Source organism: Pristis pectinata, chromosome 4, assembly GCF_009764475.1.
Source record: "Pristis pectinata isolate sPriPec2 chromosome 4, sPriPec2.1.pri, whole genome shotgun sequence".
Taxonomy (NCBI): Eukaryota; Metazoa; Chordata; class Chondrichthyes; order Rhinopristiformes; family Pristidae; genus Pristis; species Pristis pectinata.
This window is the reverse complement of record NC_067408.1, coordinates 65,013,773-65,041,472: the sequence shown is the minus strand read 5'-3', so window position 1 is coordinate 65,041,472 and position 27,700 is coordinate 65,013,773. Positions and strand designations below refer to the sequence as shown.

At 39.1% G+C, this 27,700-nt stretch overlaps 1 protein-coding gene across 2 annotated transcripts; it reads left to right on the top strand.

The window, feature by feature from the left end:
• Positions 1 to 7,244: 7,244 nt before the first annotated feature.
• On the top strand, positions 7,245 to 27,059 carry LOC127569472 (carboxypeptidase B2-like). 2 transcript variants are annotated; one of them, XM_052014163.1, is made up of 11 exons: positions 7,245 to 7,383; positions 7,740 to 7,815; positions 11,008 to 11,132; positions 11,564 to 11,675; positions 17,698 to 17,799; positions 17,887 to 17,991; positions 19,811 to 19,915; positions 20,479 to 20,569; positions 23,592 to 23,794; positions 23,897 to 23,981; positions 26,143 to 27,059. In XM_052014163.1, exons 1-11 carry the CDS (start codon positions 7,307 to 7,309, stop codon positions 26,325 to 26,327), a joined length of 1,266 nt encoding a protein of 421 aa, XP_051870123.1. In that variant the 5' UTR covers positions 7,245 to 7,306; the 3' UTR covers positions 26,328 to 27,059. The 2 variants fall into 2 exon arrangements, with proteins under 2 accessions (XP_051870123.1, XP_051870124.1); XM_052014164.1 differs by lacking the exon at positions 23,897 to 23,981.
• Positions 27,060 to 27,700: the final 641 nt, after the last annotated feature.

The following is a 27,700-nucleotide window of genomic DNA, read 5'->3' as shown; positions in this document are numbered from 1 at the left end:
CAGGGTGTTTCCTGAATTGTTAGAATTCTTAAAAGGTTGATCATTTGGAAGGTGAACTAACTAACTGATACTTCAATATACTGTCTCTTTCTGAAAGGATACAATAATGGATACTGAATTACCAAATTTTGTGGTCTTAACCAACTTTTCCAAAAGTCTTTTTATATTTTGGTTTTATAAAATTCATGTTGAAATGCTAGCTTTAGCATAAAATACTATTAATTTAAAGTATTTACAAATGAAAAATTTGCATCTTCATATAAATATGCTGATAAAAATGATTTGACATTTTAAGAAAATATTGCATACTTACATTATTTGGCTTTTTTCCTCGTATTGCTTTCCCTCACAATGGGAATCCTAGTTGACCAATTCATCTATAATTCCTTTGCCTGAGAGCCAGGGGCACTTACAGTCTTTTATAATTTCAAAATTAAACTTTACTCATAAAAATATGTACAAGAAATACGAAAAACTGTGCTTGGCTTTCTTAGAGTCGCTTATAGTGTTGTTCAGTCTATACATTCATGGTGTTATTGGTTCTATCCATTTAGCACATTCTGTTTACAGAGTACTATTGCCACTCATGTGGCTTCCTGGGATTGTACAAACTTCCCAGGAAGCCACATGAGTAAGCCCCTCAATGTCTAATGGCAGAAGGACCTTAGACTGCAATCCTTCCCCACAAAACCTTTGCATTGGCTGCACCAAGCTTCATGTACTCCTCCAACCTGGAATTTGCCAGTCAGCATCAATCCCTTATGACATCTTGCACCATAAAGACCAACATGTTCCGGACTGACCAAAGAGCTTCTTTCACAACAGCCGACGAGGTATGTGTCTCTGGGAACAACCCGTAGATCAGAGAGTCCTCTGTTACGCAGCTGCTGGGGACGAACCTCAAGAAGGACCTTACATCCTTTTCCAGACTTTCTTTGCAAAAACACAGCCCACAAAGAGGTGGGTGATTGTCTCATCTTCACCGCAGCCATCTCGAGGCAATGTGCATTAGAAGTGAAACTCTAACTGTTCTGGAAGGATCTGAAGGGGAGGACCCCTCTCACTGCCATCCAAGCAAGGTCTTGGTGCTTGTTAGTGTGTTCTGCTGATGAGGCATTCTGCCAAATGATTTTGACAGTCTGCTCAGGGAACCATCCCACAGGATCCTTCTCTTGCAGTACCTGTAGGGTGTTCTGAGCTGACGGCTGCCTGATGGGCTTGTGCTCAAAAGTGGAGACACAAGAGACTGCAGATGCTGGAACCTGGAGCAACAAACAGAAAACTGGAGGAACTCGGCAGGTTAAGCAGCATCTATTGAGGGAAATGGATAGTCAATGTTTTGGGTCAAGACCCTTCACCTGGACCCCAGATGAAGGGTCTTGGTCCGAAATGTCAACTGTCCATTTCCCTCCATAGATGCTGCCTGACCTGCTGAGCTCCTCCAGCTTTTTGTTTGTTGCTTGTGCTCAAAGGTGTTTTTCTGAAGGAACTTTTCGATGAAGGACAGGTAATGTGGCAAAGTCCAACTGAATGGAACATTGCATGGCAACGAGACCAGACCCATCCTTCACAGGACCAGGGACAGGTAGAATCTCAGCACATAGTGACTGTTGGTGTTTGCATACTTTGGTTCTTTGCACAGCTTAATGCAGCCACATACAAAGGTACCCATCAGGACAAAGGTGATGTTGGGTTTGCCTCCCCCACCCCCCAGTTGTCTTAGGACTTGTGCATCATGGCCCATCAGACACGTTTCATCTCTGATCCCCAGATGAAATGGAAAATGGCTTGGGTGCTGCCACTGCAGAGGAGTTGGCCACACCAGCACCAAGTACAACAATGATTAGAGCACCTTGCACCTAATTACCACCTCATTGAGAAGGTGCTTCCGCCGCTTCCACAATCCCAGTTTTCCTTTAACCTATCCGCTCCAGCCAATTTTTGTTACATGCCTCAGCCTCTCTGAATCAAATCATAGCAGAATCACTAATGTCAAACCTGCTAACAGTGCAGAACCTATCATTGTGGGGCTCCCTGGTAGCACTTTCACAGTCAGTCAGTCAGTATAGGTTTTACTTTAAATCTCTGGAACACTTCCAGGTTAACACTTCAGCACAAAATTGAGGAAACCGTTGGAGGTTCTGTTCTTCGGTGGAAAGGTTAAACTGAGCCCCATTTACCTATTCAGCAGTTGACATAAGATCCCATGGTGCAGTGAACTGTTCTTCCTGAACTAACAAAAGCAAAAATAGATTCACATCATTTGCCACAACTTCTGTCTGCGTAAATTTATTGTGTGAAATCTATCCGTGAAGATCTCCTTAAAGTTCTCTACAAATCTTGCTCTGAGTGATGCATAACCACATTGCTCGAATCCTCAGACTGTCTTTGTCAAAGATAATTTAAGCTGCATTGTAACCATGTTCAATGAATCCAATGTGTACCTTGTAGACTCATTCCACCCACAGTAAATAATACACATTGGTGGCAAAAGGCCCTGGACGCGGTGGAACTTTGTTATTAAATGGATGGTTAGAGTTATATTGAGCACATATTTAAGTCCAATTGGACTGAGCTTAAGGGATGTGATGCCCAAGAATTCTTTTTAAGGAGTTTTAATGGTCAGATTTACAGAAAGTTTATGGTAAAAGTTTTGCCAATTTTATTTTTTTCTAATGCATTTTTTTGTTAGAAGAGGTGATAATTACATGGAATATAAAATACACCAGAAGCTGGTTGTAATCAATACATTTCAAAAACTGCCACAGGAGCAACTGGAAGAAGGAGGTCTGAAAGAGAAACTTTATAAGCTTTTGTGGAAACTATGTGAGAGGCAAGTGCAATGTAGAGTTGCACAGTAAGCAATGAGTGAGGTGAACGATGGTTTATTTTGAGGCAGTCCCATTGGATATTTCATGGTTGAATAATACAAGATAGAAGATGTGCCAAGAAATCAGGAGGCAGGAGCCAGATTGCCCATGCTTTAATCTGCAGGCCAACCAGAAAAGATCATCTCTGTGGCCCGTGGGTTGGCAAATTACCAACTGCAGTTCTGTACCATCTGTTTCAAAGTAGCAGACATGATAGCAATGGGACAGCAGCAGCAGCAAGGGTCATTTTCCTGCTTCCAGCTTCTGTTCACTAAGAACTGCAGTATCAACTAACATGCTGTGCACACACATAACATATGTGCCTAAGGCATTGGTTAGCCAGCAATTTTTTTCTCCTTTCCCACTAAATAGTTACAATCGTGATAAAATAGCCCAATTTCATTACATCGTTAATTCCTCCAAGAACGCTTATCTACACAAGTGTAGTTCTGTCCCTTACATTACAAAATGGATCTAACAACACTAGAAAATATTTACTAAAAATAGACCTGAGGCTATAATGATCAGAAAAGGCTCATCAGTAATTCACTCCTTTGCAGTTACTCACTAAAGCTACCCTGACAGTACCTCCAAAATTAATGACATCTACCACCAAGGATGCCAAGACAGCAGGTACATAGGGATGCTACCACTTGCAAGTACCTTTTTAAGTCACACAGTATCTTGACTTGGAAGTATAAAAATAGAATAATGCAGATGCTGGAAATCCAAAATAAAACTTAAATATGCTGGAAATACTCAGCAGGTCAGGCAGCATGTGTGAAAGGAGAAATATTGGCTGGTCATTTCTCCATTAATGCTGCCTGGGCTGCTGAGTGTTTCCAGCATCTTCTGACTGAGAATATCTTGGCACGTTTCCATCATAGCCAAGTCTTCATTTTGAAACTTATTAACAAAAAAGGGGTACAGTAGTTTAAGAATATGGCTCACCATCAGCTTCTCAATGTCAATTAAGGATAAGCAATAAATGCTGGTCTGGCAAAAAATGCCTTCATTCTCTGTGCTGTGATGGCAGCAGTGTGTACCTATCTGGTGGTTAACAGAGCTTTGATGCAGTGGTTTGAGCAGCTATTGTACCAGGCAGACTTTGGTTGGTTTCTACTGTGCTGCCAAAGGAATTGAAACTTCTGCCATCAACCACTGCACTGTGACTGGTATGAAGGTGCCCACCACTTCCTGACTGGCAACAGGGGTGCTACAGGCTCTGTTCAAAAAGTCTTATGAGAAGTTGAAGACACACCCATGCTCCTTGTCAGCTGTAACGTTCGTTAGAACAGGTTAGACTCCGTGCCATATGCAGCCATGTCAGCCTTCTGTCAGCTATCCTATTGTAATTCTCATGAGTGTTCCAGAGCAGACCCCCATGTGACCTTTCCCTCCAGGGAGTTGACACACAAGCTACCCAGGTTTCTGACTGGGCTGCAGTCAGTTGCCTCACAACATGAAATATGCCACCCAGCACTACCAGCCCTATTCTGCGAAGTGCCACCATCCAGGCTGGTGCATGAAGGTGTCATGTGCAACAGCATGGTGTCCTCCTCTTATGAAAGTCTCTCTCCTCAGTGGTGGGAGTGCTTGTGGGCAAGTGCCGCCTCCTGGTGTTCTGCAATGAGATGGCAAAAGCATGTGGTGAAGGGTAGGAGCTAATAAAAGGGGAAATTATGTCAGTGGTCAGGTAAGCCATTAGGTTGATGATCTGAAAGAACAGGTTTTGTGTTTATGTTCTGAAGAGGGGTTTGAACCTACAACCTTCTCACTCAGAACTAGAATGCTACCAATTAGCCAAGGCAAATCAGATAAAAGTAATATGCAGTGATGCAAGGAACAAAAATTCAGCTACATCAAGTAAATGCATCAGGGTGGTTGGAATCTGGAACACATTGGCCCGGATATGGTGAGATAGAAGGCCTGTTACTCTACTGTATAACTCTATAAATATGGTGCTATGACTCACTCTCTTCTCACTAGAATGGTCTCTCTGTAGCTCAGATTTGAAACTGTGATCCTTGCACTTAAAACCCTCTTTATCGCAGAAACTTTCCTCCAGTTGATTAAGGCTAGTAGAAACAATGTGTGAGAGGTAACCAAGAGGATAGATGAGGGTACGGCAGTGGACATTGTCTACATGGACTTTAGCAAGGTCCCACATGACAGGCTAGTCTGGAAGGTTAAATCGCATGGGATCCAGGGAGAGATTCATAAGTGCTAATTGGATTCATAATTGGCTTGATGGTAGGAAGCAGAGAGCGATGGTCAAAGGTTATTTCTCACACTGGAGGCCTGTTCTAGTGGTGTGCCACAGGGGTCAGTGGTGGAACCTTTGTTGTTCATTATTTATATAAACAATTTGGATGTGAACGTACAAGGCATGGTAAGTTTTCAAATGATGCTAAAATAGGTGGTATCATAGACGGTGAAGAAGGTTATCAAAAATTACAGAGGGATCTTGATCAGCTAGTTAAGTGGGCTGACGAATAGTAAATGGCTTTCAATTCAGATAAGTGCAAAGTGCTGCATTTTGGGAAGTCAGACTAGGGTAGAACGTATACAGTGAATGGTAGGGCCCTTTAGAGTGTTGTGGAACAGAGGGACCTAGGAGTACAAGTACACAGTTCGCTGAAAGCGGTGTCACAGGTAGACAGGGTGGTGAAGAAGGCGTTTGGCACGCTGGCCTTCATCAATCAGGTTATTGAGTATAGGAGTTGGGACGCTATGCTGTTGGTGAGAAATTGGTGAGACAGCACATGGAGTATTATGTACAGTTTTGGTTGCCCCTTTATAGGAAAGACATTAAATTGGAAAAAGTGCAGAGAATATTTAAGAGGATGCTGCCAGGACTTGAGGCTCTGAATTATAGGGAGAGGTTGGGCAGTCTAGGACATTATTCCTTGGAATGTGGGAGATTGGGGAGTGACCTTATAGAGGTGTATTAAATCAGGAGGGGTATAGACAGGGTGAATGTAGTTTGGTCTCTTTCTCAGGGAAGGGGAACTAAAATTTATGTGAATGTATAAGGCATAGATTTAAGATGAGAGGTGAAAGATATAAAAGGGACCCAAGGGGCAACTTCTTCACACAGAGAGTGGTGTTTATGTGGAATGAGCTGCCAAAGAAAGTGGTTGAGGCAGGAACAATAACATTTAAAAGACATTTGGATAAGTACATGGACAGGAGAGGCTTAGAGGAGTATGGGCCAAACGGGGCAAATGGGACTAGCTTGATGGACACCATGGTCGGCATGGACAATTCTGGCCAAAGGGCCTGTTTCCATGATGTATTACTCTATGACTCTAACTGGTGAATGATAATGAAGTTGGTGGTGGGGGAGGGAGATACTGCAGGGTGAAATTAGTTAATCATCCTATATTCTTGCCCGGCTTTACTTTACCAGTGACTTCAAAATTTCCAGGGATTCATGACACCTATATTCTTATTCAAAATTTTATTGTCTGGATATCTACAGAAATAAAACTGGAGGAATATCTGGGCAATAGCCATCAATACGTGATTAGATTTAGGATAATAACTGACAAGGGCAAAAGCTGACAAAGATCACGGTAATACATTGAAGGAACCCCAACTCTGAGGGACTGAGAATAGGACTTAAGAAAATAAAATGACAATAATAATGGTAATGATATTAAACAATGAAAAACATCTAAAATGGTCAAACAAGTCCAAGAGGAATAAAGGCCATTATATACAAAAGTTAAGATATCATGGATGAAGACATGTGAAAATTGAAAGTAAAAGAAATGTGCATTAATTACTTGGACAGCTGTGATGAGCATAACAAGGGAAAATACGAGACTAGGAAGAATGACAAAGAACAATTAACACAGCAAAGGGGAGCAATGAAATTAAGCTGACCGTGACTGCCTACACTGAAAATGACAAAATAAATTACAAAACTTTACTGCCAACAGGAGTAATCTCAATTTAGTAATCTTCAAGCTCCAAATCTCTTCACTTCCCCACCACTTGGCAAAGACTTCAATTTACTTTGTTTTATAATTTAAACCCCAGTACAGTGCAAGTGTTAAACAAATCTCAGATCTACAATTGCACTGGCCTCACTTAAATACTTAAAGTCAGCTGGATGAGGTTAGGGGTAAATTGTTAGGGCTTGAAAATTGTTTGGGCTGCAAAAACTAAGCATAGAATGACACCTCTACATAAAGTAGGAGAAAAGGAATCTAATCTTGTTATCCTTGTACTCTCTTCATCCTCCCACCAACTCCCAATTCTGATGCATTCCTAACTGGTTCTCACAACAACCTTGTTTGCAAGCTGGATTCCAATCAGTATAAACTTTAACTAGAGTGCAAATACTGTGCGTCCCACAAGTCAATAGTCCAGGCTAAGTGACAGGACACAAAATCTTTCTGCATTGTGTATTTCCAGTGTCACCCAAGATGGCATATTATACTTTAGCTTTTATATATTTGCTGTGTACCCTTACTGATGGAGCAGTTGCATCTTCCCCAACAAGGTAACTGTGGGAATCTTAAGCTTCAAATTGTGTCAGTGTAATCTGCCTTTATTTTGCAGAGATGACAGCAATTAAACATCCGGTTAATCAAACTGGATTGGCAGTCACAAAGCTGGGCCTGAAGTTTATTTATTGCTCTTTCACAAGAGAAATTGAAGTAGATTGCATCAATCTATTCTGATTTTAGCATTACTCTTCCAATTTCAATAAATGTAGGTTGACAATGGGGATCAAATAAATCTTTACAGCAGTTGATCAATATTTATCATCAAATATGAAATCAACATGTGAAATTGTTAATTTGTAAATGTCAAATTATCTTCAGAAAATATTCATATTGTTTGATTTTTTTTTAGAGACCAGGTTTTATATATCAAGCTTAAATCAGATGAAGAGATTCAAGTTATCAAACAAATATCCAACCAATATCAGGTAAAAGTTAACTCTACTGGCTTAAGACACTTGTCAATATTTTATTACAGTGTTTTGATTTTGCCTTTTATTGAACAATTTTAATTATTTTACAATTTGCTTTAGAATTCCATAATGTACTTCAGGAGCATGCAATCAAAATAATTCAGATAATTTAGACTAAGTTCCAATACTTTTCTCCACTGTCCAGCTCAGCAGAGTTGCCTTCAGTTGGCTCTGCTCTTACCTATCGAACTATAACCAGAGCAAAATAGTAGGATCTCTCTTTGGCTTGGTGTATTCTATTCTCACAAACTGTTCAATATATGCTTCAATAAAATTACTTAAAACAAGTTAGCTGGTCATCATCACATTGCATTTTGTAGAATCTTGTGTGCAAATTGGGAACAAATTTTCCTATTTTACAACAAAGAGTACAACTTCAAAAGTAACTCAACAAAAGGTACTTAATTTGCTGTAAAGTACTTTGAGGCAACCCAAGGACATGAAAATCACTAAATAATTCCTTTCTTTACACATTGCTTGCTCTTAACAGTTTTTTCTTTCTCTGAACCATCAGACTAACAGCAAGCCCCCAGCCTGGTTTTGATGAAGATCATCCTATCTGGGCAAGTTTCAGTTAACTAGAGGCCATTCATCTCTTTCTGCCACATTTATCATTTTTATAACTACTTTCAGAAGCTGAATAGCCTTTAACTCTATATATGCTCCGAATAGCTGGATGGCATACCTTTGTGTTCTTCACTTTAACCTTACCCACAATTTCTATGCTGAACGCGATGCCAAATTAAACTAAATCTCTTCTGCCTGCACATGATCCACATCCATTTTCTGCATATTCATGTGTCTATCTAAAAGCCTCTTAAATGCCACTATTGTATCCGCTTTGACCACTCCCCCGGCAGCCTGTTCCAGGCACCTACCACTCTCTGTGTAAAAAAACTTGTCTTGCACATCTCCTTTGAACTTTCCCCCTCTCACCTTTAATGCATGTTCTCTAGTATTTGACATTTCTACCCTGGGAAAAAGATTCTGACTGTTTATTCTATCTATGCCACTCATAATCTTATAAACTTCAATCAGGTCTCCCCTCAGCCTCTGGTGCTCCAGAGAAAACAACCCAAGTTTGTCCAACCTCTCCTTTTAGCTCATCCCCTCTAATCCAGGTAGTATCCTGGTAAACCTCTTTTGCGCCCTTTCCAAAGCCTCCACATCCTTCCTATAATGGGGTGACCAGAATTGCATACAATATTCCAAGTGCGGCCTAATCAAAGCTTTACATAACTGCAACATGATTTCCTGACTATTATACTCTATGTCCCGACCAATGGCAAGCATGCCACATGCCTTCTTTACCACCCTATCTACTTGCGTGGCCACTTTCAGTGAGTTATGGACTTGGATCCCAAAATCCCTCTGAACATCAATGCTGTTAAGGGTTCTGCCATTAACTGTATACTTTTCCCTTACATTAGACCTCCCAAAGTGCAATGCCCTTCACTTGCTCAGATTAAACTTCATCTGCTATTTTTCTGCCTATATCTGTAACTGATCTATATTCTGTTGTATCCTTTGACAGCCCTGTACACTGTCCACAATTCCACCAATGTTTATGTTATCTGCAAACTTACTATTCCACCCATCTACATTTTCATCCAAGTCATATACATATATCGCAAACAACAGAGGTCCCAGCATTGATCCCTGCGGAACACCACTGGTCACAGACCTCCAGCCAGAATAACACCCTTCCACCATTAATAACTGCTTTTTTTGCCCCACATTATTAATCTGAATTTAAATTCCACACCTACTATGGTGGTGACTGATCTTGGGTCTCTGGACTGTCATTTTATGCCTCTGGATTATTGGTCCGGAAATTTAACTTCTGCACCACCAATGCGTACATAATCTAACAGCCAACTTGTTCATAGTAACCTTCCAAAATTCCAATGAGGTTTTGCATTCACTGTTAGAGATGCTGAACTGCTATGCTATTGCTCCCTCACTGAAAGAAAGCAACACCAGGTGCCACCACGAAGCAAATCACAAGCTTTCATCAGAATATCCTTCTGCATCAAAATTAAGGAACAATTAGGTAAGTGCATTCGAATCGTGGCCGACCAGCCAACAGACACTAAATTCTGCATTCAGGAAAGAAGCAGTCAGAACAACTGAAGCTAGCTTTTATATTTCATGGTATATACTTGTGCTTAGCTTTTGTACTCCCTCATCCCTGGAATCATTATGTCATTCATTCCATACCTTATCTGAAGCCTTCACATCCTTCCTATCCTTCCTCAGCTGTGGTTCCGAGAACTCCACTGGGCTGAATTTGTATTGTATATAGATTTAGCATAAAGATTTGCTCTCCGTTTACTCCAGGATTCTACATTTACAATAATCCTACACTAATCCCGTTTTATTTTCTCCACATTCCCATCAACTTCTCCCAAATTCTATCACCCCCATGCACACTAGGGGCATTTTACAGTGGGCAGTTCAGTTAACACCCATATATCTTTGGATTGTGGGAGAAAACCGGAGCATTCAGAGGAAACCCACCCAGTCACAGAGAATTATTATTATATGAGATCAGGATTGAACTCACCTCACTAGTGCTGAGGCCACCATGTCAGCCTTTTCTGTAATGAATTTCAAATGTTAAGTGTCTGTCCATTCCACCACATTGTACATGCCCCCTTGAAGTTTATTAAGACCTTCCTAATGCTCCAATCATGTCATCTGCAAATCTCAAAATTGTACTTTTATCTACAAGTGCAGAAAGTACAAGTTTACCTACAAAAACAATCATCACACACTGCTGAACTTGTATAAATCACTCCAATCAAAACAACATTCAATCACCTTAACCACATCTCTTGTCCCTTCCTCAATTTTGTACCTATTGTTGTTACTGGGCCTTTTAATCTGTGGACTTCAGTTTTACTAACAAGCTTGATTTGTGATACTTCAAACAGCATTTGATGAAAATCCATACCAACATCAACTGCACTATTCTCCCCACCTGATCAATACAAAACTCAGTCGAGTTAATCAAACACTAGCTGGATCTCTGTTTTGACAGATAAAGATTTAAGTTAATTTGAATACAACTATAAACAATGTCTAAAGTCAAGACTGGTTTTGATATGTTTGAACATATTAATAGGAAGTTGGTGTTGTCTGCAGGCAGTTCTGTGGCAACCAAGCTCAATTGATGCTATCGGAATCAACAATGAAATCCACCTTTATATCAATGCAACTAATATTGAAGAGGTGAAGACACAGCTGGCTACACGAAACATCACATACAGGTATTCCAAACATTCCATAAACTAATGATGCAGGTGTCACAGATAAGATTCTGTTGCAAAGCTCTCTGGTATAGTGCAACTCCTTCGGAGTGAGTCCCAAAGTGAGAGCTGGCAACCAAGTGTGCTTTCTTACCTCACCGACCACCCACACATGCTCAACTTCCAGCAGGAATTATTGTAAAGCAGTTGGGGGTGGGAAACCTGGATGTTCTCCTCTCCCCAACCCAAAAGGTGAAGAGTTCTAGTTGTAGCACTCCTACTGACACTGCCCTTATCAACTAGACAATGACGGGAGCTTTAACAGCATTGCTGATCCCTGAAGCTTGATAGTTTCCTCCTGGTAGCTTCCTCTTAACTAATTTAGTTTGACTAATCACTTACCGTCCAGCTAGTTTGCTTGTCCACAATACTCAAATGTGTGTCATTTTCAGGGTAATGATTGAGGATGTTGAACAGCTCATAAAAAAACAAAAACACACAAATCAGGTATTTCGACCCCGTGGCATTTCTTCTTACTATGAAGCGTATCATCCATTGCAAGAGGTAAGAACTTTTTTAAAAAACTTTTATTTTGAACTCTTGAAAAAGGAATTGGTTATGGGAGATGCAGACATATTAAGTATTCAATTTTTATTAAAACAATGGGGATCAGTGCAGTTAATTTTCATTTCCTCTTGGATTATATCCCAGGAGAAAGGTATAGCAAATATATTGATCAGAATACTCCAATGGTCTCTTGAATCAGGAATTTTACATTGAATTGGGAAATAGCAAATATCACTCCACCATTTAGAATGGAAGGGAGGGAGAAAATGGGTAACTACAAACCTGTCACTTTAAGGGCAGTCATGAGGATGTTACTGGAATCTATCATCAGATTGCGCATATCCTCAGGCATAAACTGATCAAAGAATCAGCATGGAGCTGTGAAGGCAGGGCTATCTCTCACTAATCCAGCTGAGATTTTTGAGGTCACCAGTTTGGTGGGTAGGGAAGTATCCATAGATTTCATCTCTGTATACTTTAAGAAGGCATTTTATAAAAATACAGTAAATTGTAGGGAACCTTGAGAGCTGGGTTCATAATTAACAGGGAGGAAGAGGACAGAAAGTAGAAAAAATGATAGTATTCCCACTGATTGTATGTAAAAATGGATTTTGTTTTGCAAGGATCAGGAACCTCAGCTTGTCACCACAAATAGATATGAAAATCATTTAAGCTATATTTTAAAATTTGTAGATGATACCAAATTAAGAATCATAATAAGTTGGGTTGATGAATTTACAAAGGACTCAGACAGCCTACGTGACTGAGCAAAGCTATAAACCCACAGTATGGATCCGAGAAAGACAAGTGGTAAAAGAGCAGGAGGCTGGAGTAAGAAATGTTAGTGTTCATGCATGCAAATCACTAAACACTGGTAAAACTATGAAAAGTAACCAGAAAGGCAAATTGAAAGAAAGTTGGCCTAGATCTCAGAAGGGTTGAATATAAAATGGAAGAGATAATACCTCAGCTGTACACTCCTAATCAAATTGCATCTGAATTACTATGTTCAGTTTTTGGCACCAACGTCCCCAGGGTGGGGTTGGGGGGGGGGGGGGGGAAGCAAGAATACAGTACAAGTTCCCTAAAATGACACAATGGCAAAATGGATTCAACTAAAAGTGTGAGTTGTATTTCCTTGAACTTTGGAGGTCATGAGGTGATATAATAAATGTAATTTCAAAATGATAAAAGCCAGCTATAGGGTATCTAAGCATTAACTTTTATGCAGTCAATTGCTACTGACTGTCCTCAGAGACTGGCCTTTGACCTATCAATATTAGATGGCTTCAGAAAGATAATTCAACTGTACAACACAGATGGAAAAATGTCTTCTAAAAAGTGACCAGAACAAAGTCAATTTAATCATGTGGTTCTGAAATTCTTAAAGAATGTCAATTAAAATTTTTCAATTAAATTTTAATCGAACCTTCCATTCCAATACTCAGTGCATTTGCATTTTAAGTACGTGCCTTGATATCACCATACTACAGTTTACCCTGAGAATAATATTGATAATAAGCTGCATCTTCTAAGGGGTGAATCTAGATTTCAGCCACATGTGTATTATAACACAAGACATATAACCAATACCAAGAGTCACTGCAGATAAGAATGCTTCATTTTTGTCACAGAAATCAAGTGCAACATAGACAATTGTCCAAGTTCATTTCAGCAACACCTCAGGTTTGGTAGGTATATTAATTTAAGGAATTTGGAATTTCATTTGTTCACCGTCATTTTGCTTTGTTAATTTGTTACTTGCTCTACTTCCCTTCGTCTTTATGCTAACCCAGAGGATCAGAATTACACAAATTGTCATGTGAAGATGTTTTTCTCAGCTCGAGTCCTAGAAACAGCCTTTGAGGTTTGGAGAGGGACTCAGTAATGTGCACAAAGTTCAAATATAAAATACACCCTTGCCACTTGCACATAGAAGTGAAATCCTATTTTCTTATCATAGTTACTCTTGAGGACATGCCTGTTTTATCTCTGGTGGAGGTTTAATGTCACCAATTCAATAAAGTGGGAAGGTACTAAAAAGTGGCAAGTAATATTCATGCCATTAAAGTGCCAGGCAATAAGTATTCCAACAAGAGAGAGACTCTTGACATTCAATGGCATTACAATTAGAGTCCCCCACCAACATGCTGGGACTCACCACTGACCAAAAACTCAACTGGATCAGCCACATAAATACTGTGCCGACATCAGAGGCTAGGTATACTACAGCAAGTGAATCACTTCCTAACATCCTAAGACCTTTCCACTATGTACAAGGCACAAGTCAGGAATGTGATGGAACACCCTCCACTGGCCTGGATCAGTGTAACACCACTAACTTTCCTAAAGGTTGATGCCATCCAGGACAAAACAGCCAGTTTAATAGGAACCCCATCAACCACTTCAAACATTCATTCCTTTTACCAGTGGTAAATAAAATACATTGCAATGATTTGCCCAGTCCACTCCAACAGCACCTCCCAAAACCACAACCTCTAGAAGCAGCAAGCATACAGGAAAAACACTACCTGCAGGTTCCCCTCCAAATCACACTCCATCCTGACATGGAAATATATCCTTAGTCCTCCATCGTCACTGGGCCCAAATCCTGGAACTCCCTCTTCAATGTGGAAATGCTTCCATCAGATGAACATCAGTGGTTTAAGGGAAACTCCCCACCATCTTTTCAAGGGCAATTAGAGGAATTAATGTTAGTCTTATCAGTAATGCCCAGATGCTGAGAATGAATTTAAAAAAACATCCTTTTCTCTATTGTAGACTTGTACAAATGTCCACATTAAAACAAATTAAAGAGCAGATGAAGAAGGGAAATGGATGGGCAATGAGCCAGTGATGAGGAAGTGGTTTTTAGGTGAAACCATTCAGATGTTACTCATGTTGTAGTATACGGGCCATCCCTGGGTCAAGAATGCCTGATTTACAGACACCCCCTACATATGAATGAGCTCCCATAATATTATTAGTTTCAAAATGACCTACATATGTTTATTCCTATGAATGAATCAGAAGAATAGGAATCAGAATCAGCTTTATTATGTGTTGTGAAATTTGTTGTTTTGCGGCAGCAGTACAGTGCAAGACATAAAAATTACTATAGTTATAAATAAATAATGCAAAAGAGGAATAACAAGGTAGTGTTCATGGGCTGTTCAGAAATCTGATGGCAAAGGGGAAGAATTCAGATTTCTGGCAGAACTAGTTTTCCCTTTCCCTCTCCACTTTAAGTAATTTTTCTTTCTTATTAGTCTTGTGTGCTTTTGATGCCATTCATCACAATACTGTGGAGGTGAAGTTAGGCATAGAATAATTTTTGACTATTTTCTGACAAATCATCTTATGGATGTCTGTAAAAAGAGAATCTGTTTGTTACTGGGGAACAGCCTGTAAATTTGGTGCATTACTTTAGCAAGTAATTTATGTCAGGAATTGTCAACTATGCATAAATAAATAAATGAAAATAGTGATCAGCAGTCACTGGACATGAAGCAATTGCATTACAAGTAAATTCACTAAACCTGAGTTCCTAAGAGGGATCCGTACTTGAAGGGAAAACAGTCAGAGAAAGGGCTATGAAACTGAGAAGACCACCTGAGAAAAGTTACCCTAAAATATTCAAAAGTAGTAAATAATCAGAAACAGTTATTAGCTTGAGAAGAGACAGTTTAACCCCTTTAACTTTGATTCTTTAATACATGTGCTTTACTTCAACACCTTTCCAGCAATTATAGAAACATTAGGGACTGATGCATTTTCATTAACCCCTCCTGCTCTCAACACAACCATTCAGGAAAAAAACTTGTCCCAGCTAACATCCCATCTATGAAAATGGCATTAAATTAGTGATGAAAAAGGCTGAAAGATAGTGGATAGTGTTTGGATTATGGCATTGCTCCATTGTCAGATGGCAATGGACACTGACACACTGACAGCCTTCTCATACAACCTATCCCAGAGGTGTATGTGCCTTCTGCCAGGGAACAGTCTGAACAGCAAAATCCGCCGGAGGCCTGATCTTGATAGATAGAGCGTTTGGGCTCCAACTGATGCTGTAAATTAGTTTTAAGTTTAACAGTTGGAGAGCAATTCAAAGGAGGAGATGTATCTGCTGAGTAGTTAGTCTGAAAGTCTTATGTTCTCTAGAGAAGACTTGGCTGGATTCCCCATAAGAAAATAAGAGTAGGCCATAAGACCTCATAAGCCTGTTCTTTAATTCACTGAGCCCAAAGGTGATCCGGGGCCTCATCCACTTCCCTGTCGAATCCCATATTCTCTGACTCCCTTTTAGTCATTCCTTCTTAACACAGATTAAAAGTGCAGCTGGGCAAATGACAGTGGATGCTATCAAAGGGGTGACCTAAAAATAGCTGGCCACTTAATGCAATTTACGCACTGCCCATGGATTTAACAAACGGTCTGAATCATGTGAAAAACAGATGATACCGGAGGAACTCAGCAGGCCAGGCAGCATCCATGGAGAAAAGCAGGCGGTCAACATTTTGGATCAGCACCCTTCTACAGGACTGAAGATAGGAAAAGGGGAAGCCCAATATATAGGAGGGAAAAGCAGAGCAGTGATAGATGGACAAAACAGGGAAGGAGGGGTGGACACAAGGAGGTGATAGGTAGATGCAGGTAAGAGATAGTGATAGGCAGGTGTGGAGGAGGAGGGGAGAGAAGATCCACTGGGGGATGGGTAAAAGGTAAGAAGAGAGAAAAAAAGAGGCTAGGAAAGGGAAGAAGAGAAGAAGCATGGTGGGAAAGAGGGGTTGTGGGGAAGTGGGGTGGGGATTACCTAAAGTGGGAGAATTCAATGTTCATGCCGTTAGGCTGCAAGGTTCCAAGACAGAAAATGAGGTGCTGTTCCTCCAGTTTGCGCTTGGAATTCACCTGGCAGTGGAGGAGGCCGAGGACTATCATATCAGTGATAGTGTGAGAGGGGGAGTTGAAGTGACTGGCAATGGAAAGATGCAGGTTGTGGTTATGGACGGCGCACAGGTGTTCTGTGAAACAGTCACCAAGTCTGTGTATGGTCTCACCAATGAATTATGTCCCTGATACAGGCAGCTGTCCACACACAAATCTTAATGGTGTCATTAATTTAACAGCTTTATAGCTTGATCAGCTCAAAAACCTTAATGGCCTTCATTTGACTATCAGAGAATCAAGTCTCAAACAAGCAGCTTAATGCTGAACTCAAATGGTAACTTTCAAGGTCAACCTTCACTGTAAGCAAGTTTCAGGTAACTTCAATGTTTCTTTTCATGAATTTCAGAGTTATCCTTTGGAGAAATTACTGGACACTTTTTCTGCAAAGGTTTTTCAATTAATCCAAAACAATCTTACAGTCTCCCAGACTGCTATATCTAATTCTTCAAAGGTTTTCACCTTTATTACTTTATCTGGGAACTAAGTTAGTCCTTCTTTGTAATGATAAAGAATATTCTGATTTTACCAATTCATACGTGTGCATTTTGGTTTAAATGGTTCTATATTCTTAACTGTGTGACAAGCCTCTAATGCCAGAAAGCCACATCCTCCCAGCCCTTACTTACAGTACATATCACTCTAACAGGATCAACCTCATGGTTCTTCTCTGCACTTCTCTCAATGTTTGATTGTCTCACTTAGGTTTTGGTGACTACAATTTGATCACAACTTCTCTCAAGTCAAATTCCATTGGCAAGAAAATGTTCAAGTCCTGGACTGGGACTTAAACCCACACCTGCCAGACAGAAGTACCACGATTGAGACAAGTGGACATTATTTGCAACTTTAGAGCAAGTAATCTACTTGTGCCATTTATTTCAATGACCATTAGATTCAAACATAATAATGACTGACATGTCAGTGGAAATGATGAATATCCCTGACACATACGGAAGACAAAAGTCACTCCTGAACACAATCATTTTAATGTATAGTAATCCATATTGATTACTTATGACCTATATTGTAATATGAATTATATTATTTGATATTATGCTATTATTTACAGATTTATTTATGGATGTCACAAATTATAAGAGCATATCCATCCTTCATTCAAAGAATACTTATCGGGCCATCAGCTGAGAAACGTCTAATTTATGTCTTAAAGGTAAAATTGCACTTCATTTGTGGATATATTCCTCTTTCAAGAATTACTATATCCTCATCCCAAGCAACATTTTCCCCCCCGCCCCAGATTTTCAGAGGTGCTGACACGCCAAAAGGTGCGTTGTGGATTGACTGTGGTATTCACGCCCAGGAATGGATATCACCTGCATTCTGCCAGTGGCTTGTGCAAGATGTAAGTAAGTTAAAAAGATGGACCATATACATACATTTAACTGTGGTTTTCCTCTGCATCCCACCTAAATACTTGGAATGCACCCCTCTGGGATTGTCCTGGAGTGCCCAGAGTATTGCTGCAGGTGATGCAAGAGAAAAGATCATAAAAGCATTAAAAACTGTTGGCATTTAATTTTTCACTGAACAAGTTTGACGATTATAGAAAAATTCTGAAATGGCAATAAAAAGTGTTGACTGTCAAGAGAGATCCAATTGCACAATAAAGAATCTGCTCACTTTTCTACTGGTACAGGAATCTGCTGTACTTGAGGGTAATAGGGAATTGGCACAGAAGAGGAGTTAAGGTCAGCAGGGATCAGCCATGATTGGTCTGAATGACAGCGCAGGCTTGAGGGGCCTGGTGGCCTACTCCTGTTCCTATTTTCAAGCAGAGGCATGATGGATAGGGCAGTCATAGCAGTGATAGGTAGCAGAAAGCAAATTGTCATGTGATGATGTCTCCAGAATAACAATCTTACATTCTACTGAATTGATAGCATGATAACTACACAGTCTAACTATTATCAGTCAAACTCATTAGGCCTACTCTGCAGCTCATGTATCCTCTGACATCAGCAATAAACTGCCCAAGTCTCTCATCATTTGTTGGAATTAGGATATCTCATGACATGATATTGATGAAGGAATGACAATATATTTCTAAGTCACAGTGATGTCACTTGGAGGAAACCTGCAGGTGGTAACACTCACTTGCACCTACCATTTCTATCCGAAGACACAAGAGATTCTGCAGATGCTGGAATCTGCATCATACACAAAATGCTAGAGGAATTCAGCAGGTGAGGCAGCATCTATGAGGGGAAATAAACAGTCGATGTTTTGGGTTGAGACCCTTCATTGGTCCTTGATCTTGGCCCGACACATCGACTGTTTATTTCCCTCCATAGATGCTGCCTCACCTGCTGAGTTCCATTTCTACCCTAATGTATGTTAAAGGCCACAGATTTGGGAGGTGTTATCAAAGAGAGCTTGGCAAGCTGCTGCAGTACATTATGTAATGGGTACACACTACATCCAGGGTGAACTTGTGGTGGAGGAATTTATGTCCAAAGTGACAAATGTGGTGTCAAAACAAACAGGCCACTTTATCTTGGATGATGTTGATATGACTGAGACCAAGTGTTATCTGTAAAAGATGGAAAGACTTTGAAGAGTGAGGAACTCAGTCACTCACTGCTGGATATGCCACCTCTGATCTACTCTTGTAGTCATAGTATTTACAAGTTGATCCAGTTCAGTTTTTGGTTAATGGAAACCCCAAGGATGTTGTTGTGGAACTCAGCAATGATAATGCCACTGAATATCAAAGGTAGTTAGACATTTTCTTGTTGGAAAGAGCCATTGCTGCCACTTGTGGAGCACAAATATCACTTACCACATACCAGTCTGTACCTGTATATTGTCCAATTCTAAATGCATGAAGGTATGGGTCATTTCCTATTCTGAACAGCTGCTAATTTTCAGATGTGCTCTTCACACAAAGTGTTTCAGGAATGTAGAATACATTAAGATTTCTAATAAAATATAGGGGTTTGGAAGAAAAATTCTGTTAGTAAATTGGTAGGATAGATTCAACCGCTGAATGGTCTGCTCTTAGCTTGCTACAAAATGACATAACTATCACAGAAACCATTAGGATATATTTTTTGAACATCATTAAGTAGTGAAATTATGTAGGTGGGACTATCCTTGGACGTGTAGATAATAGTTTTGTCAATGTATCTCCAAATAAATGCCTTGAATCTGTCATATTTTAGCTTTTAGATACCAAGGACCATGTGACCACTGACATTTTAAATTCATATGAGATATACATCCTCCCTGTATGGAATGTTGATGGCTACGATTACACATGGACAACGGTAACACGTTTAACTTGCTCATGGATAAATTAAAACTTTTATTTAACATAATAATTTTCACGATTTGTGGATACTGCAAGCTAATCCGTAACCAGAGATGATGCTGTGTGGCTATTGTTACAACAATTGATCTGTGTTTCAATTCCATTTCAAATTATGAAAATGTAGCAGTTTCACAGGAATCTCTGGAGTATTCAAGGCAAGATACAAGCAAAATCTGCACTTTTTACTGCAAAGTGTTAGCTTGGATTCAGGGGTAACACACTTCTGAATCAGAAAATGGTACAGAAGTACAATATTTAAGATCTCCAAGAAATCTCTATGTATCAGCTGTGGAAGAATTTTGCCATTCTCAGTGCAGAACTGGGGGAAGCGCTGAACTGTCAAGAGGTGCTTCCTTTCTACCGAGCTGTTAAACTGAGCCCCCATCTACCTCTTCAGAGGCATCATTTAAAAGAGAAGTTAAAACAAAATCCTACAGTTTAGAATTTTCCATATTGTCACTTGGTTACAACTCAAACATTAAACATTTAAACCAAAATGTTCTAAATTGAATATTTCAGAATCGTTTTTGGAGGAAGAACCTTTCCAAGCATAATATGGGGCAATGCATTGGTACTGACCTAAACCGCAACTGGGATGCAGGCTGGGGTGGTGAGTAGTTTAAACATTTCAATGCACAAGGCTTAAACCATAATGTTTATTCCAACTTTCCCTTTGGCTGAACTGCCTCCATATTGATAACAATTATTGTCCAATTCTGTGACCGTCTTATATTGCTTCAAGAAACCTCCATCTGCTGTGCAAGTTTTGTTACTTTCAGTGTTGTAAGCAGACAATTTGTCACAGGGACATTTATCGCTAGTTGTAAGTGAAGCCATTCACTCGAAGCATGCCACAGCAATAGATTTAATGAATGAACATAAAAATGACGATAACTGGGTCAAGAAAGAACAATTGGTTAGTTCTACCACTGCTATCACGGACAGATGCAACTGCCTCAGAGAGATTGCTGAGGATAAGGACATGTAGGTTTATCCCTCCTCCTTTCACTATCTGCTACAGACCTAGGACTTGACCAACTTGGACAATAATAGTGCTCCTATCCACTGTTGGTAATAAAGATTGAAGCTCCCCCATTCAGAGTACGTTTGGTGCCTTTAATACTCTTAGTCCAAGTGTTGCTCAATTTGGAGGACCACTGATTCATCAGCTGAAAATGGTAGATGATAATCAGGAAGACTTTTCCTCATAATTATCACCTGGGATGGCATAGTCTCATAACTAAAGCATCCCATATTCATTCTTGACCTCCAGTTTGCATATGCAGCCATACAAGTTTCTCCCTGGAGCTCTGGTTTCCTCTCTCATCCCAAAGATATGTGGATTGGTAGGTTAATTTGCAACCAGAAATCGCCTCTAATGTGTAGGTAAGTGGTAGAACCTGAGAGAACATAGTGCGAAGGAATATGGACATGGACTTGAAGAGTTCAATGGCTTTCCTATATACAGTGAGGAAACATGTAAATAAATTTACTCATGTTTGACCTGATGTCATGAGACCAGAATCAATATAGACTAGTCCGTGGTATTCTCTCCCACCTGCATATCTCTGTGCCCCTCATGAGTTCATCCTGCCGCTGGGACAGGACATATCCAGAAATTGTGATGAAGGAAAATCAAAAAAAGCTGCAGATGTTGGAAATTTGAAATAAAAACAGAAAATGTTGTCAAGAGAAATGTTCTCTGTGGAAAGAGAAATAGAGTTAACAAGACCCTTCTGATGAACTAATTCTGTTTCTGTTTTTGTGATGAAGGAGTCTGGCACATTGTCTATAAGATTGTGCTTGTATAACCTTGAGGAGCTCTACTGTCTGCCATTCACCAGTATAAGAAACAATTGTCCACCTTGTGGGTGCTGATTGCTCTGTACTGTCCATAACCAGGGGTATACACACTTCACCATTAGGTTCATGATCCAGAGTGTGGGGTGATAATGTGCAAACACTTGGCTAATCTTGGATCTCTTTTTGAAATTGACCTCAATATGTGCAAGTCCAAAAGAGCCAAGAACTTGGTTGCAACATGTGGTCAGCATCACCAACTCAATAATAAGACAATAAGTATCATCCAGAGGATGATACATCCCAGTAGTCTGTGCACAGGAGTGATAAAATCTTACCAGGCCTCACAATCAACTTGCCTTTTTGATAAGGACAATGATCATTAGCACCATCGATTCATCCACCATTTGCCCAGATCCCATGGTGTTGTTGCATGGTTTTGACAGATATCTGGGTTCATTTTAAGAAATTCAAAAGTGATACTAATTTACACAGTAAGATTCACAAAAATGAGATAAATGACTGGATGTTTTATTCTGAAGCTGAATGTGTGATAAATATTAGCTATTATGCACCTCCCAGCTTCAACGTAGGGATCTTTTACTTCTCACAACTTTGGTGCACTCCCTCAATACTCTACTGACATGTCAGTCAAGAAAATGTCCTTGTGGGATTCCAGAGGTAAGATTTCCACCAATGAGCCTAGGATAACATAATAAAATTGTATGAAATAAGTCATTATCAATGTCCTTTGGTTCCTGAAAAAAACTGTTTACTGAATGCAGCAACCTGCCATTTGATATGCCAGCTGGAACTTTAACTACCCTAATAAAATAATCCGTGGTGACTGAATATTGTTCTAACATCACCAATTAATTGCCATGCCTGAATGATAAAGACAAAGATGCTGAATGGGTAAAGAGCTGAAGATAAGGCACCTGCTGAAAAAAGCCACAAGACCATTTCTGCTGCAAAATTATCATTGTAATTTCTCCATGAATATTTCCTCAGTGAAATACTATCCCATGAGCCGGGCTCACAAGCTCACAAAAATGAATTCACATAAACTTGCATTTATACAGCACATTTCACCTGAAGGTTTAGACCCAATAAAGCAATTTTGAATTGCAGTCAATGTTGCTTTGTAGGAAGTACAAAAACAAAATCTGCAGCACAGGATCAGACAAGCAACAGTAAGATAATGACAAAATAATCTGTTTCATTGGTTTTGGTTGAGCAATAAACAGTGGCCATGATATCCAAGAGAATGTCCCCAGTTTTCACCAAAATAGACATTTTATAACAATTTGGAGACCTGATGGAACAATGGTTTAACACCCCGGCCAAAAGAAACATCATCACAGAAGCAGCATTTCTGCAGAAAGGCAGTGAAAGATCATCAAAAAAAGATTCACCCCAATTTTTTGGCTGGCAAATAAACAATATCCATGAATTCATGTGAGAGAGGTCACTGGACAAGTGTACACAATACAGTTGGGTATCTTCACATGAAAATTAGTCTGAAATAGCTCCCAAAACACTGAGGAGTTCATATCTGCAAGGTCTTTAGATCTATAATACCACAAAATGTAGACAAATTTGCACTAGCAAATCCAGTTTTTATGGCAATAACTAATTTCACACAGATTATCCTATTGAAACTGGACTATGATAAAAGTGAACATGTACTGCTGATTTAAGATAGTACAACAATCTAAAAACGTTAAAGTATTCAGAAAAGGAGCTTAAATAAATTAAGCTTCACCATGAGAACTATGTTTGGTGGGAATTTAACAACCTATTAGCATATTTTGGTTATTTTCCCTTTACAGGTCATGGTACATCAAACAACCCATGCAGTGAAATATACCGTGGACAATACCCAGAGTCAGAACCAGAGGTGAAAGCTGTAGCTGCTTTCATTAGACAGAGATCTGATCACATCAAGTGCTATATCTCAATACATTCGTACTCTCAAATGATTTTGTTTCCATATTCCTACAAAACATCCAAATCGAAGGATCATATTGAGTTGGTAAGGAATTTCTCAAATGTTGTAAAATTGCTTATGTATTTACATGAAAGAGCAGCCATTAATTTTATATCAATTAATCCTCATCATCTCTCTATTCTTTAGAATTACTTGGCAAGGAAGGCTGCCAGTGCTCTAAGGTCATTGCATGGGGTCAGGTACACATATGGGAACTCAGCAGAAACAATCTGTGAGCATGGCTTTTATATTTTTAAAGTTCGCTAAATAGCACAGTAGAACAATTCACAGTGATGATTTAAGAAGTCTCTTTGATGCATTAATGGATTTCCATTCTACATTGGAGGGCGTTCAGCTCATAGTCACTGTGCTGGCTCTATGGTTATCCAATTAATTATGCTTACATGCTACTTTACTACTGCCCTGCACTTTTCTCTTGAGGTATTCATCAGGGATAAGCAACAAATAATGGCTGTATCAGCTACACCCATTTTTGGTAAATGAATAACAAAAGTTGAAGTTTCTTCTGAACATGACCACTGAATCTGCTTCCATTATTTTTACAAGCTGTGCATTCCAGATTACAACAATTCACTGTATAAAATAATGATTAATTATGTTGCCTCTGATCTTTGTCAACCACCCTAACTCTAATATTTAAAAATCACAGCAACTTTAGTCATTATAATTTATCACAATGCACCACACAGAATATAAAGCATATTCAGACACATATGCAGTCCCATGATGATCTGGAGGCCAAACGTGCACCAGACAGGATGGACACATCAACTTTCAAAACTTAAATACCTTTCTCAGCATATTGCAGTTTAATTGCATTCTTTTATATCATTGTTAAGATTGATAATGTCTAAGTTCACAGAAGATGCATAAACTTCCAATGAAATACATCTTGTCACAGTAAATCACTCACTTCCTTACCAAGAGTTGAAAAATAAATTAACTACTGGAAAGTTCATTAACGTCTTAACTGGGTTGTAACTTCATCACAGAGGGAACAGACAACAGACTAACCAAATGATAATCAATGATGATGATTTTTGAACTTTGTTATTTTGAAATAAAATTAAAGATCTCATGGAACTGAAGGCAGTTAGAGTTCATTTAGTCAGTAGGAAATGGTGTGGGAATAATTAGTGTGTATTCAAATTGTGATGTCACACAGAGACCTGTTCTGGTGCTTCAGTTCTGTTCTAGACAGATAGCCTTTAGCCAGGTTCCCAATGAAGTGAAAATTTAGATATAGTAAGTAATGTATCTGAAAACTATTATTTGATGCTACAGGGATGCATTATTCCTATATAACTTCAGGAGCTAGTTTGGGAGGAGCCAGCAGGATTTCCATTGACAAAGAATTCTGTTAGTTTGGAATCATATTATTCGGAGTGGTGTCAAGTAATCAATCTGTGTAACTATTATTAAGATTCCAAGGATTAGAGCACAAGGCCAGTTTACAAATAGTGGTTTGTATACACTGGAATATAGAAGGTTAAGGGATTACTTGATTGAAAACCTTTGTTTTTTTTGAAAAAGGTATTGATAAGGTAAATTGAGGGAGAAACATTATGAGATCTTGTGATTACAATAACTTGTGTACATATGTTTGAATCTGTTTTTCCTTTTTATTTAAAAAGTATTTGAGTCTCTCTTATTGATCCACCTTGTACTTGGAAATCCATCTGCCAGACTTGTGTCCACTCACTTTATCAATGCCTCTTTGTAACTTAATGCTTCATCCTACAATACTTACTAAACCTAAATTTTCACATCACTGAACATTGAACTGAAATACCAGAACAGATCCTTGTGGGACATCACAATTTGAGAACACACCGATTATCCCTACCATCTAAACAATCTCTAGCTGCCATCAATTCCAATGACCTTTAATTTTAGCTACAAGTCCCTTGTATGCAACCTTGTGGAATGCCTCTGAAAATCCACTTAAACTACTAGAGAAACAACTTTAGTTACTTCCTTAAAAAATTAAGCTCATGAGATATGATTTACCCTCTATAAATTCAAACTGGATTTCAGAAAGACTCATGGACAGACTGAAACCTGTCCTGTAAACCTTTGACCATACTTCCTGGCTACTGGACCACAAGAAGAACTACATTAAGAGACAATCTTTCTACCCCAACTTTGCAGCAGAAGTCAACTGTGATGCCTCCACAGTTGGTGGAGCTGAGTGTTGCTAACTTAACACAGACTATGAAGTGAACCTGGGTCTAACGTGGCTTGTTAACTATTGGATGAATTTATCGACCTGCGAAATGATCCTCTACTAGGGCTAGTTAACAAGAAGTAATGGCTTGGAAAGGAAAATTTTCAAAATAGATCTCTAAATCTCTTTCTCATCATTGTTACAGATTTATCTGGTGGATGTTCGGATGACTGGGCTTATGACTTGGGCATTAAATATTCATTTACTTTTGAACTTCGTGATACTGGGAAATATGGCTTTTTACTCCCACCTGAACTAATAAAACCAACTTGTGAAGAGGCCATAATTGCTTTGAAAGAAATCCTACACCACACCGTTCAAAATGCTTGAACAACATTGATTATTTTTTCATGAACATCAACAGAAATGTTTGGATGCAACTGTTCTCTGGCTTTTTTTATGTGCATGTACTATAATTTTGCTAGTTTACAATCCATTCCAGACAATACTGTCAATTTTGAATCAAAATATTTTAATTCTCCAATTATTTGAATTTAACAAATATGTAAATTTAGTGCTTAAAATTTGAATTAACTGACTGAATTAAAAGTGTACACTATTTAGTTTTTGGGCAGCGAGTTTCTGCAGGAGATCAGCTATGATTTAAACTAGTTAGATGTATATATCTGAGAGAAAGAATCATGTTTAGTGAGATACCAAAGGAATTCCTTAGATACTAATACTGAGGCTGTTGCAATGACCTAGGAATTATATTTTTGGGGATGCTTCTAATAGAACAGGAAAAATTTTCCTTATTAATCTATTTTTGACTAACGTTTGAAGACAAAACATTATTGACCTGGCCGTGGCATCATGGAGCATCTTCAATAGTTTTGTCAGAAGAAAAATTCCACATTTGGATTTTAAACTCCCTCTAAATTTGACAAATGTGGAGACTCCAACATGTAACATTGGTCGGGGAACTGCAAAGGAAAAAAATTTTAAAAGATGGTAAACTTCTTGTCTGAGATGAATGTACAATGGCTCAGAAAGCAGCCACTGGAGATTTAGAACAAATGCTGCAAGATCTTAAACACAATAATAAATTGATGGAAGATGTTACTTCAGTGGTAGCTGGAGATTTTCGTCAAATGCTATCAGTAATTCCACAAAGTAATAAAACAAACGAATTGAAAGCCTGTATTAAAACATCACATCTCTGGGAAATGTTAAACAATTCCACTTTAAAACCAATATGCAAACACATTTTACAGGCAATCCATCTGTGAGAGAGTTTGCTTTGAATTTACTTACATAGGAAATGGGGAAATTAAACACAAAGACTCAACAGTAATGATTTCAATGAAAAACTGAGCTGAATTGTTACACCACTTCATGACCTAGTGCAAGCTGTTTTCTCAAATGTCACTCAGCACCAATTATGGACTCGGTACATCAGGTTATAATGTTGCAATTTCACCAGTTAATACTAATACTTACTGCATGACTGGTAGCGTGAAAGAGCAATTTTAGCACCAAAATAATGACTCAGTGCATAAATAAAGATCTTCTTTATAAGCTTCCCAGACAACTTGTACAATATAAATCTATTGAATGTGTGACAATGAGGCTGTGCATTTTCCTGCTGAACTTTTAAACTCTGTCACCACCTGAACCATAGAACCATACAGCACAAAACAGGCCCTTCGGCCCACCATGTTGTGCCGTCCATCAAACCACCCTCACACTATCTAAACCTTTCC

Excerpts from the sequence above, each read along its gene's own strand:
- LOC127569472 (XM_052014163.1), top strand. The coding sequence starts at position 7,307 with ATGGCATATTATACTTTAGCTTTTATATATTTGCTGTGTACCCTTACT. Across the intron at positions 7,384-7,739 it reads GTTGCATCTTCCCCAACAAG|AGACCAGGTTTTATATATCA; the intron begins GTAACTGTGGGA and ends ATTTTTTTTTAG. Across the intron at positions 17,800-17,886 it reads GTCTAATTTATGTCTTAAAG|ATTTTCAGAGGTGCTGACAC; the intron begins GTAAAATTGCAC and ends CCCCCGCCCCAG.